The sequence below is a fragment of the Scylla paramamosain genome, chromosome 7, assembly GCF_035594125.1.
Source record: "Scylla paramamosain isolate STU-SP2022 chromosome 7, ASM3559412v1, whole genome shotgun sequence".
Classification (NCBI taxonomy): domain Eukaryota; kingdom Metazoa; phylum Arthropoda; class Malacostraca; order Decapoda; family Portunidae; genus Scylla; species Scylla paramamosain.
In genome coordinates, this window is record NC_087157.1 from 3,348,024 (window position 1) to 3,360,000 (window position 11,977).

At 49.1% G+C, this 11,977-nt stretch overlaps 2 protein-coding genes across 3 annotated transcripts in view; both read left to right on the forward strand.

Moving 5' to 3' along the window:
* Positions 1-3,444: 3,444 nt before the first annotated feature.
* LOC135101917 (uncharacterized) lies at positions 3,445-6,420 on the forward strand. The gene has a single exon (XM_064006277.1). It carries the CDS (start codon positions 4,630-4,632, stop codon positions 5,572-5,574), a length of 945 nt encoding a protein of 314 aa, XP_063862347.1. The 5' UTR covers positions 3,445-4,629; the 3' UTR covers positions 5,575-6,420.
* Positions 6,421-11,641: 5,221 nt separating this feature from the next.
* LOC135101916 (cGMP-dependent protein kinase, isozyme 2 forms cD5/T2-like) overlaps positions 11,642-11,977 on the forward strand; it is a 51,052-nt gene continuing 50,716 nt past the window's right edge. Inside the window, exon 1 of one of the 2 annotated variants that reach the window (XM_064006275.1) lies at positions 11,642-11,669. The gene's annotated coding sequence lies outside the window, so the exon portion shown is untranslated. The remainder of the gene's footprint in view (positions 11,670-11,977) is intronic. The other variant, XM_064006276.1, reaches the window with a different exon arrangement.

Here is an 11,977-nt window from a genome sequence, read left to right on the forward strand (position 1 = left end):
CCCTTAGATAGACAGAGAGAGAGAGAGAGAGAGAGAGAGAGAGAGAGAGAGAGAGAGAGAGAGAGAGAGAGAGAGAGAGAGAGAGAGAGAGAGAGAGAGACAGACAGAGAGACAGACAGACAGACAGACAGAAACATTGATTATATTAAGACGACGAAACAACTTAAACACACACACACACACACACACACACACACACACACACACACACACACACACACACACACACACACACACACACACACACACACACGGAGAGAGAGAGAGAGAGAGAGAGAGAGAGAGAGAGAGAGAGAGAGAGAGAGAGAGAGAGAGAGAGAGAGAGAGAGAGAGAGAGAGAGAGAACGGTCACTGGAGGTCACGGAGCAGTATACATCCTGGGAGGGCGGGAAGAAATGTTAGGAAGGAGGCGGGAGGGACAGACTGTGAGCATGCTTGTAGGAGATTGGTGGGGAGGAGGAGAGCAGCCTGAGGTGGTCCGGAAGTTGGTCAGATTCCTGGCGAGGGTTTCCCAGCCGTGCTGCTGCACCAGGCACGTCCGTCCGCCCGCGCCCTGGTTGCTCGCGAGAAAAGGCCGGCTGGGGGAAGAAAAGAGGGGCACCAGTCTGGCCAGCACAGCACCACAGCATCTCCAAGCCTCCCCGGACTTTAACATCGTACCGCGACCGGAAACAGAAATAGGGTATGGGATTATGAAGGATGCAGTGAAAATAGGAATAAGATGTAGGATGTGATGTGTGAAAATAGAAATAGGGTACAGTGAAAAAATGTAGCGTAGAATTCAATAAAAAAAAAAAAGAAATAGGGTGTAGGATGTGAAATTAGGGATAGGATGTGGGATATGAAGGATACAGTGAAAATAGTTATTGAAGTTTAAATCCAAAAATAATGTTCTTGTCTTTTTTTATACACAACCAGTTCTCTTTTTTTTTCATTTAATAACAAATGGTGGGATGCAATAAAAGAAAGTTATTGATGTCAGATCCAGAAAGAATGTTCTCGTTTTTGTTGTTAATGCTTAGTCAGTCTCTCTTTTTCTGTCTAAAACGTTTTTATTCGTATTTTTACTTGATGATTTTTGAGACGAGTTTTTTAGTTTCTTTGTGTGTAAAGGGTACAGTGGAAATAGAATAGTGATTGATGTTTAAATGCGGAATTAATGCTCTTGGCCTCTTTCTGTAGTCAACCAGTTTTTTTTTCTTCTGTATATAGCAAATTACATACACCTTTTTTGTTCGTGTTCTTACTTTATGACTCCGAGGCGAGTTTCGTAGTTTCTTTGTGTCTAAAAGAAATTATATGCCGGTCTTGTATGAAAAAGTTAGATAGCTTTAACATTTAAGGAATCCTTGAAATTTATTACCGGGTTAAACTTTTATTCTTTTCGTCAATGGTTGCTTCTGATGTGAAATTCGTGACTCTCTGATTATCTTAGCGTCTTGTATTTCTAGCTTTATAGATCTCTTGTTTTTTTTTATTATTTTTTTTATTTTCATTTTTCTCGCTACACATAATATAACTTCGTGGAGTAGTAGGAAACGTCATAACGAAGAGAACTTCCCTCAATCAACAAACTGAGCGTGGTAAACCAGAACTTACTTATAAGGACAGAGGAGGGCAGGAAAATGTCAACACTCTTGTAGCTGAAGGAATGAAACTTGAACTCTTTGTCTGCACTAATGACACTGATACAGTCTGATGCATGGCACTTCACCAACACATCAAAGCCATTTCCCAAAGGATAATCCCCACCATTACCAACCTCCATGATTCTATCCCAGCACAAATTCCTTCCCCCAACCCTCTGCTCTTCACTCCTATCAACACATCCGCCCCATCCGTCACCCACAGCAGCCTGCACCCAAACACGACTCACCATAAGTAGAGGCAACATAAATATCCACAAAAGGCACCATCGCCCACACTAGGACACAGATGTTTGCCGGTAGTTTAAAATTTACATCTGGAGTGGAAAATCGCGGGGACACACACACACAAACACACACGCTTTCAAGGCCACAACAACACTGGATCTGCCTCGCTTCTCTCCGCCGCTTGACACTTCCGTAGGTCCTCGTAATTAATTGGCATGGGCGCGCTAATTGCATCGTCACACATGTGGACTCCCGTTACTGAGAGTGAATAAGTTCAGGATAGGGAAGGAAAAAAAGTGCTCCGGTCTTATGCTGCACCAGAAATGAGGAGGGGATGAAAAAATGATATAGGTAGATGTAGGAAGTAGATGAATGTAAGTGTTCAATTTAATAGACCTGGCTGTACGTGTCTTTTTGTCTGTCTGTCAGTGTGTCTGTATGTCTTCGTCTTTCTGTATATCTGTCTGTCTATTTATCTATCAATATTTTTCTATTTATTTGTCTATCTATCTTACTATAGATCTTTCTGTCTATATATATATATATATATATATATATATATATATATATATATATATATATATATATATATATATATATATATATATATATATATATATATCTCTCTCTCTCTCTCTCTCTCTCTCTCTCTCTCTCTCTCTCTCTCTCTCTCTCTCTCTCTCTCTCATATCCTGCTGTCGTTGGGTTTGGCCCGGATGCGATTCGTCAGTAAATCCGATTCGAGACACAACAATTCCTGGGCCGCCCGTGTGACTCTACTGCTGCGGGTGTTTGCTGGGCGTGTGCTGGAGGCGAGGCGCGCCCCGCACAAGGCAAGGCGGGAGAGGCCGAGAAAAACAACGAGGAAGTAAGCCAGTCAATCCTGAGGAGGCCGAGGAGAATTTTGTGCAGGAGAAGGAAATGCATGTTAGGATCTTGCTATAGTGTGATTGATTTTATTACGTATATTTTTTCCCTCTGGTGGTGGTACGGGTACTGGGGTGGGGAGGGTAGGGGAAGGGGTGGGTGGTGGTGGTACTGGTGGTGGTGGTGGTGTTGGTAGTGGTGGTGGTGGTGGTGGGTTAGCGGCGCGCGACCTTGATCCCCCTCCTTCCTCCCTCCCCTCCATCGTCCCCCTCCGTCTCTCCCCCTTCCTCCATCCATCCCCCATCCCTCCCCTTCCACCTGGCGCACGGGGGTCACTCTCACTGTCATGTTGCTGTTATTGCTGTCTAGCCCCTCCTCTTCCTACCTCCTTCTCCTCCTCCTCCTCTTTCCTTCCTTCTCCCTCTCTTTCTTCTCCTGTTGTCCGTGTTGTGTATCCTTCCCCCTCCTTCTCCCTTTACTTAGCCTCAGTAACTCTCCCTCCCCCTCCTCCCCTCCTCTTCCTCATCTCTCTCCTTACCCTTTCCCCCCACCTCCTCCCCATCTCCCCTTCCTCGTCTGGTGCACCACGCCTCCATACCCACATGTCCTCTCCCCCCATGGCCATCCTCCCGTGCTGTTTTGCCCCCTGAACCCCCCTCTTCCCCCTCGGCGTGCGTGAGGTGGGAGCGTAGAGGGAGCAAGCTGCGTCACTTGGCCGTCTGCCACAGCCAAGACCAGCCGCGTCCCTACGACAGGCTCGAATAAGCTCAGGATTGCCCACCGGTAGCCTGAGATTATACGATCATTCCGAGGCCTGAGTTGGATAACAAGCGGGCAAGTGTTGTTGATCCCATTCTGACTAATCTGAGTCACGGGAAAGTCTCTCAACACATCTCGGTTTGCATCGGGCCTGTCGTGCGGTTTTTACCTGAAGTAATCAGTGAACGTTAACTCCAAGACCTTCCTTCCTGTTTTGTCTTCCTTCTCTTCATCGTCTTCAAGTCACTAGTTGCCAAGATCCTGTGTCTCTTCTCTTCAAGTAACTCCCTGTATTCCCGCAAGTTGCTCAAGCTGTACCTTCCCTCAAACTCTCCAAGTACAGCCCGAGTCACACGGGAACAAGATAACGAAGTCTCCACGCCCGAGCAACACCACGGGTCCCCGCACCACCAAGCCAGCAACAGCAGCAGCAGCAGCAGCGTAAGCGTGACGTGGACGCCTCACAACTGGGTCATCTGGCCGCCCACCCGCCCCCGCCGCCCACCTTAGTGTGTCTCGCGCTGCTCCTCTCGGCCACAAGTGTTACCCAAGCGCGAGCGAGCGCCCAGCTGACCTCCGCCGCTCGAAGGAAGACTCTCGTGACGGGCACAACTTTCACGTGACGCAACTCCCAGTTTCAACACGGGGGACAACACCAAACTCCTCTTATACTCCGCCGGACAGGACAGCGGCTCACACTGCAGCGCTCAGCAAGCAGCACATCATCTCAGCGAGTGACACACCCACACTCGCGCGCCGCCTCCTGAACACAGGGAAAGTGAAAGTTAAGAGAGTGGTCAGGCCAGCCAGCCCAACCCTCCGTTGCCTGGGAGAAGCAGTGTTACCTCAGCCCCGGTGACAGTCTTCCTCGAGGAGTGTGTGATTGTGACTCCGTCGTCAGTGCGACGCTCGGTGTAGCAGCACAGCCTTCTCGCACAGCCTCAGCCAACATCTTGTGTCAATAGAAAGTGTTCTTGGCGCTGGAGTTGTCAGTGAAGGGCATCCCAGTGTTAGTGCAAGCAGTGAGAGGAGTGTGTGCTCCGTATTAGTGAGTGAGTGAGTGTGCGCTGTTAGTGTCAGTGATTCATTAGAGCTGCTCTACCAACGCAGTGCTGAGAAATAATTCACAATGCCAGGATTTCACGGTACTAAAGTGGCGTTCCAGCCGGACTACCAGCAGATGATGCAGCAGCAGCATGCCCGGGCTCTCTATGCCCGCCAGCAGCAGCAGCAGCTGCGTGCCGGGCACATGGCTCACCCAATGTTTGACATGTTGCGGAATCGCCACATCCAGGATAAGGCAGACTACATCCGCATGATGAAGACCCGTGAGCACAAGAAAATGCATGGGGAGCCTGGATACCCCACCTTCGACAGTCTCAAGCTGCTTGGCGCAGACAACGACGCCTTGTACCTGGATGCTTTCATGGCCGAGACTGAGGGCAAGCACCGCTCCCGCAGCAGCTCCCACGCCTCCAAGAGTGGCAGCAGCAAACGCTCCAGCATGAACGTGGATGAAATCAAGAAGACGCTCCTGAACGGCTTGCGGACCGCGCAGAGCGAAGAGGACATCTATGAGTCTGTGGAGGTGATTCAGTACAGGAAAACCATCGAAGCTCTGAGTCGCCAAAACAAGATTCGCTCCGTGCCCAAGACCGGCCATCCGCTGTTCGATCACCTGCGAGTGGAGAATGTGCTCAAGCCCCGCCGCCAGCAGAGTGTGGAGCACGGTGGCCGCCGCGCCGACATGCATTCCAGTGACGGAGGAAGCAACTCCCAGAGCTCATCTGGCTCCAGCGACGAGTTCGATTACGCCAGGAAGCCCAACACCCGCTTCTCTCGCAGGGAAGTGCTGATGGCCGGCTCACAGCAGGTCAAGAAGCAGCCCAAGGAGGCACGCCACTCCAAGCACCCTAGCAGGCAGGTGCCTGACGCTGGCTCTGAGTCTGATGATGACTGGGCCATCCCGCGCCCCAAGATCTGCCAGGGTGGTGGTCGCAGCCGACGGACCGGCGCCATCGTCTCCTCCCATGATGAGTCCGACAGCTCAAGTAAGTCGACGGGTCTCCGGTGACGCTCTCGCCTGCACGTTCCTGCACCGCCCCCGCTGTAGCCGCCTGCCTCCCTAGGGAGACCTGCACTACACTCCCCGCCCGGCGGCCCCGCCCCAGGTCGCACCCCTGGGCGATCAGTTAGCGCCCCGTGGCCCCGTCTAGCTGCTAGACGCATGGGCTGGGGCTGCAGGGCGCCACGATACATGTCGCCGCCCCAGGGGTGCGGCCCGTGGCCTCCCGCTCCTCTAGTCCAGAGAGCCTCGGAGGGACCCGCGGGCCCCGCCGGGCAGAGGCTCCTGTCCCCCACCGCCCGCCTTCCCGGCCCCCTTGTGGCTCAGCCAGCCATCGCCAGTGCCACAGCCGCCGCCCTATGACACTGGCGTTCCTAGGTTGCCACTGGGCCGGCGAGGGAGGGGCGGGGAGGATCGACTGAGTGTGCACGGAGCACTGCCTGTTTCAGTGTTGTAGTCTGACTTTGTGTGCACCACTCACGCCGCACCACAGATACATACACGCATACACACATGCATTTTCACACACACGCATTCACACACACATACAGATACACACATTCACAAACACGGACAGGCGCACAAGCACCACATACGCACCTGCTTGCACCGATACATTGTATCATGTACATACCTGTACAGTAACATCTCCCATACACTCACTGTCCCGTTGTTTATGTTTGAATGTTGCCGCTGAATGTCCATTGGATGACTAGCTTAAGTAGAGATAATCCCATAACTGGTTCTTCCATATTTATCATGTGTGTTGTAGCTGCCGGGAGCGTGTTTGCCCCGCCTGGAGACTTGTATCTACCGACTCGGGCATTGTGCTTCAATAAAAGAGGTAGAGGGGACTGTAAATTGTTTCATTCCGGACCTGATGTGCCGAAGCCACTTCAGTGGCACCTGTCAAGCATAAACATGAGGGGCAGCCTTCAGGCGCTCACTCGCCACTCTCTGTAACACACCCACGAAACCAACCTAACCACTTACACCTCTCTCTCTCTCTCTCTCTCTCTCTCTCTCTCTCTCTCTCTCTCTCTCTCTCTCTCTCTCTCTCTCTCTCTCTCTCTCTCTCTCTCTCTCTCTCTCTCAATCACTACACTTTAATTCCTACACAATGTTTCCTTATTTCCCGTTATATATCTATTTCTTGTCAGTCTTTTCCACCCTTCACACCAACCTCTTCTCTCTCTCTCTCTCTCTCTCTCTCTCTCTCTCTCTCTCTCTCTCTCTCTCTCTGGGACCATGTTTTTTTCTCTCCTTTTTTTCGACACCAACACCGCTTGAGTAGTGCTTCGCTTACTGTTATGCTTCTCGCGGCCTAGACCCACCGTTGCACCTGTCTTGCGGTCTGCTTTTTCACCTGCCTTGCCTTACTTAGCAGTCTGGTTTTTGTTAATGACTCGTAAACCTCTCCACTGTCCTCTTCATCATCGCCGTCGCTCCGGAGAAATACCCAGGTTTGTAACGTCTCTGTTCCTTCAAAACTGCAAGGGGTGTTTTACTATTATGGCTGGGAGATCCAATTTCAAGGGGAGGGGAAGCTCGTACTGTTTCTGAGGTTGTTCTGTTGTTGTTGTGTTGTGCTGTGTTGCAGAGGGCGTGGCTGGGCGGGAGGGTGTGGTGCTGACTGGCAGAAGGCTGAGGCTGAGGCTGTGTGAAATGGGGTCAGGGTATTGGTATAATAAATGAGAGAGAGAAAGAGAGAGGGAGGTATTTAGGTCAGAAAAAATACACGGGTTCATAAGGTTCATATTTTACCGTTTGACTTTTGTTTTGTTGGCTTGCGAGTGTTTTGTTTGGCATCATTGTTTACTTCTTGGTGCCCCAGGGTGTTCAGGGAGAGGGAAGGTGAAGTGATGGGGAAGGAAAGGGCAAGTAATGACGTTTTCTGTGGAAGGGGGAGGAATATATGATAGAGATGTACGAAGCGTAGCCATGGAAGTAACAGGAAATGAATTTTTAGTATAAAGAAGATAGACTTGTTTGAAGTGCGAAGAAGGAAGGAGGTAGGATAAATATATGTATGTTGTAAAAAGGAAGGAAAGCATGACAGGGATGTGGGGTAGCGTTAAAGTGGAAGACAGAGAATGTAGATGCGAAGTGATATAGAGAAGGAAGGATGCTTGAGTGATTTAGGAAGAAAGGAGGGAAGAAAGGAATATGACTTAAGAAAGAAGGAAGATATACTACGTGCTACATGTTGCGTGTAAGACGGGAAGTAACTAGAGATGAGCTGTGGTTGGAAGGAAGAGCAGGAGAGTGTTTAATTAAGGCACGGACGAAGAGGATGAGGAAGTAGGTGTGGATGTCTTGGAGATGTTACGATCGTGAGGAACAAAAGTAGTATGTGTGAGGGTCGGAGGGGAGAGAGTCGTGGTGTATTGAGGTGTGGAGGAGAGAAAGGGAGGGTGGAGGCTGAAGTGCTGGGGGTGGAAGCCAGAAAGAGAGAGATAGAGAGACAAGTTAGACGAGGTACTCAACTGAAGCATAACGGAAGCGACACAACTCCCACATTAACGACGTCATTCCCGTGTGAGATGAAAGTTAAAAGACATGCCACCGAGAAGAACGAGGAGGAGAATGCGGCGAGGGAGAAATGGAGGAAGGAAGGAGGGAGAGACAGGGAGAGGCAACACCACCACCACTACCACCACCACCACCACTGCCTTCTCAGACGACCTTGTGTTTATGACTTGCGGTCTTTTTATCTTTCTTCTCCCCCTCTCTCATTCCTCTCTCCTCTCCCATCCCCGTCCCTGCAGCCCCTTCCCTCCCTTCCCCCTTCCTTCCCTCCCAGCAGACAAATGATCGATGACTGCGTGGGAAAGAGGAAAAAATATGATGGAAAAAAATTTATCCCCACACCCTTTCTTCTGTTTAAGTTGCCCCCCTCTCCTCATCAAACCCCAACCTCTCTCCCCCTTCCTCTCCCTTTAACTTCCTCCATTTCATTTTTACACCACTATTATTGTTAAAAGAAGTATCCATTATGTTCAAGATAAGAAATAACAACATATTTAGACCCTGTTATGTATGCAGGGGAAGAACATGATAACAATGAGCAGTAAAACAAATCTCTCTTGGTATTCATTGCGCGAGAACATTACCCTAACACTTTTGGGTAAGAGAGAAAGGAAGAGGAAGAGGGAGAGGGGTGACGTACTAGCCATTGTGCCCTGCCATTGGTCTTCACTACTATGTCTTCCCCGCTTATCTCGTGCAGCTAAATGGAACAGCGGAGGGTGTAGTAAGCAAGCTGGTAAACGTTTATTGAGCCATCAGAGTCACTTGGTGAATGGTAGTGCTGTCATGAGAAAAAGAGAGAGAGAGAGAGAGAGAGAGAGAGAGAGAGAGAGAGAGAGAGAGAGAGAGAGAGAGAGAGAGAGAGAGGCTGACTGTGCGTGTGTGTGCGTGTGTGTGTGTTTTATAGTAGATCATTCCGTGACCTTGAACCGCTGCAGTGTAATCCTTGGCGGCGGAAACGACAAAGACACAGCCGGGGACGTGCAGGAAGGCATTGATTGATACACAGATTGAGCAACAGCTGCGGGGAAACAGACTGAGGGACTAACAGACAAACAGGGAAAATACTGATAGGTTGAGACATCGAGGAAACAATGCCGCGGGACAGAAAGACGAAGGTGACGAACACACACACACACACACACACACACACACACACACACACACACACACACACACACAGGTAAATAGGAAGGTTGATACAGAGGACAGAGTTACAGAGGAGGCATAGGTGGTGAGATGGATGGACGTGACAGACACAGACAGACAGGTACAGACAGGCTGGTAGCGTGGCACGAGTGGTGTTTTGGGGTGACTCTCTGGGAATTTCCTTGGCCAGTCTTCAGGAAATGGTCAGGGTGGCGAACGTGATTATGATGGTGGTTTTAAGTCCCCTACCTGCACTATCATTACCTCTCTCTCTCTCTCTCTCTCTCTCTCTCTCTCTCTCTCTCTCTCTCTCTCTCTCTCTCTCTCTCTCTCTCTCTCTCTCTCTCTCTCTGAAGGATTCCTCGTCTTTTCTCTATTTTCTTTATCCATATTTTATTTTTCGTTCTTCGTCATTTTCCCAGCTTAGTTTCTCTCTCTCTCTCTCTCTCTCTCTCTCTCTCTCTCTCTCTCTCTCTCTCTCTCTCTCTCTCTCTCTCTCTCTCTCTCTCTCTCTCTCTCTCTCTCTCATTAGTAAGCATAAGAGGTGTGGGTAACAGTGTACATGTGTCAACAGCGCCACGTGATGAACGGTCAAGGATGTAAACAAAGGCACGTGCTTCGAAGGCAGCGAGATGTGATGCAACGCCCACACGGTGAACGGACGAGAGGACGTGTTTCATTGTACGTAGGCCGGCCAAGGACACGCGGTTGACACAGGCGGAAGAGCAGACTTAAGAGAAGGATGAGGAAGAGGAGGAAGTAGCTGGAGTAACAAGAGAGAAAGGAAAATATTGAAGAGTGATGAAAGGCTCGGTGTTTTTTTTATATGCTAGTGGTGTTTTGATGACGAAATCCAGTGTAGTTGGTGACGTGTTTGCTCGTCCTTTGGCGGGGAATCGGCCTGAAGCGACACGTCAACCAGGAAACATAACGTATGACTAAGTGGGGTGTGTGTTTGTGTGTATGTACGCGTGTGTATGCGTGTGTTTCCCTCGCTACCACAAGTCCCTCAAAGGCAGACTCCTCCTCCTCCTCCTCCTCCTCCTCCTCCTCCTCCTCCTCCTCCTCCTCCTCCTCCTCCTCCTCCTCCTCCTCGGGACTTCTTGATAAAGGACGAAAAGGTTACTGGTAAAGACAGCAGTTTTTGTTCTCATCCAGTTTTACTTTTTGTTATTCAAGTTCCCGTGCTTTATCATCGTATTGCTTGCAGACCATAAAGTTTCTTGTTGTTTTTATTTCTTTGTTACTTGTAAATGATACCACTTAATATACATATTTCTCGCGTTGTTGTTATTGTTGTTGTTGTTCAGTAATGTATGTGTGTGTGTGTGTGTGTGTGTGTGTGTGTGTTCCTTAAAGAGAAACAGGACTTACCATATAACGTATAGAAGAGGAAGGAGGAGGGGGGAGACGAGAGTAGCGGAGGAGGGAAATAGAAAATGGGGAAGTAAGGGCATACGGTATATTCTGATCATGATGAAAGAAAAAAAAAGAATGGAAAGCCAAGAGTGATCAAGGTGAGCACGAGCATTCAAAACACGTGTAATTGCGGGTTAATTAATTATTTTTACCATTTATGAGTCTCTTTTATTTTTTGTGCATAGTTTAACGGGAAATTTAAAGGGTACCTGAAATTACATAACACACACACACACACACACACACACACACACACACACACACACACACACACACACAGGCACGCACATGAGCATTCACTTCTGTCGTGCACGTAAGAGAGAGAGAGAGAGAGAGAGAGAGAGAGAGAGAGAGAGAGAGAGAGAGAGAGAGAGAGAGAGAGAGGCGACGTGTCAATGAAATAAAAGGACACATAACGCACACACACGCACGTAAACGAGTCACACACACACACACACACACACACACACACACACACACACACACACACACACACACACACTGTACGTACCAGGAAGCTACATGTGTGCGTGTGTGTGTGTGTGTGCGTGTGTGTGCGTGTGTGTGTGGTGGACCGTGGACGCTATACATAAACTATAACCATTAAACGCCATCTTTTGGCTTTAATGATACTATAATGTGCAGCTTGGTTTGGTGGTGAAGGTGGCGGTGATGGTGGTGGTGGTGGTGATGGGTGGTGCTGGTGGTGGTGGTGATGATGGTCACTGAGGCATAGAATTGAAGAAGAAGAAGAGGAAAGGTGGAGAACAAAGGATGGGAGAGTTTGAGAGATAGTGAAATGCGAAGTAAGCGAGGAGAGTGGGAGAGTGAAGAAGTGAAGGAGACGAGGCAGGGCAGTATGTTAGTGGCTTTCGTTTTTTCCTATTTCTCTCTCTCTCTTCGCGTTGAAAGTATGAGGAAGGCGTTGGTCGGTTAGTGGGTTAGTGGTTCGGCGAGCGAGGCGTGTGATGTGTGCTGAGTGAAGGAGATAGTGACTAGTGGTTGCGGTAGCCAAATTATTTATTGCATGTGTTTTGGGAGGTTTTAGTGTTTGGAAGCAGGGAGAGAGTAAAAAAATGAGAGAAATGGGTTGAAAGTATAACCTGTTGTATTAGAAATGTGGCTGATATTGAGAGTATAGAGCCGTGTATGTTAGTGAAAGAGAGAGAGAGAGAGAGAGAGAGAGAGAGAGAGAGAGAGAGAGAGAGAGAGAGAGAGAGAGAGAGAGTTTGGCCAAAGGGTACAATCACAATCAGTAGTGGAGAAATATACAACACTCACCCCCATTGTGTTTTGTCTTTTTCCCCAACCTTCC

Excerpts from the sequence above, each read along its gene's own strand:
- LOC135101917 (XM_064006277.1), top strand. The coding sequence starts at position 4,630 with ATGCCAGGATTTCACGGTACTAAAGTGGCGTTCCAGCCGGACTACCAG.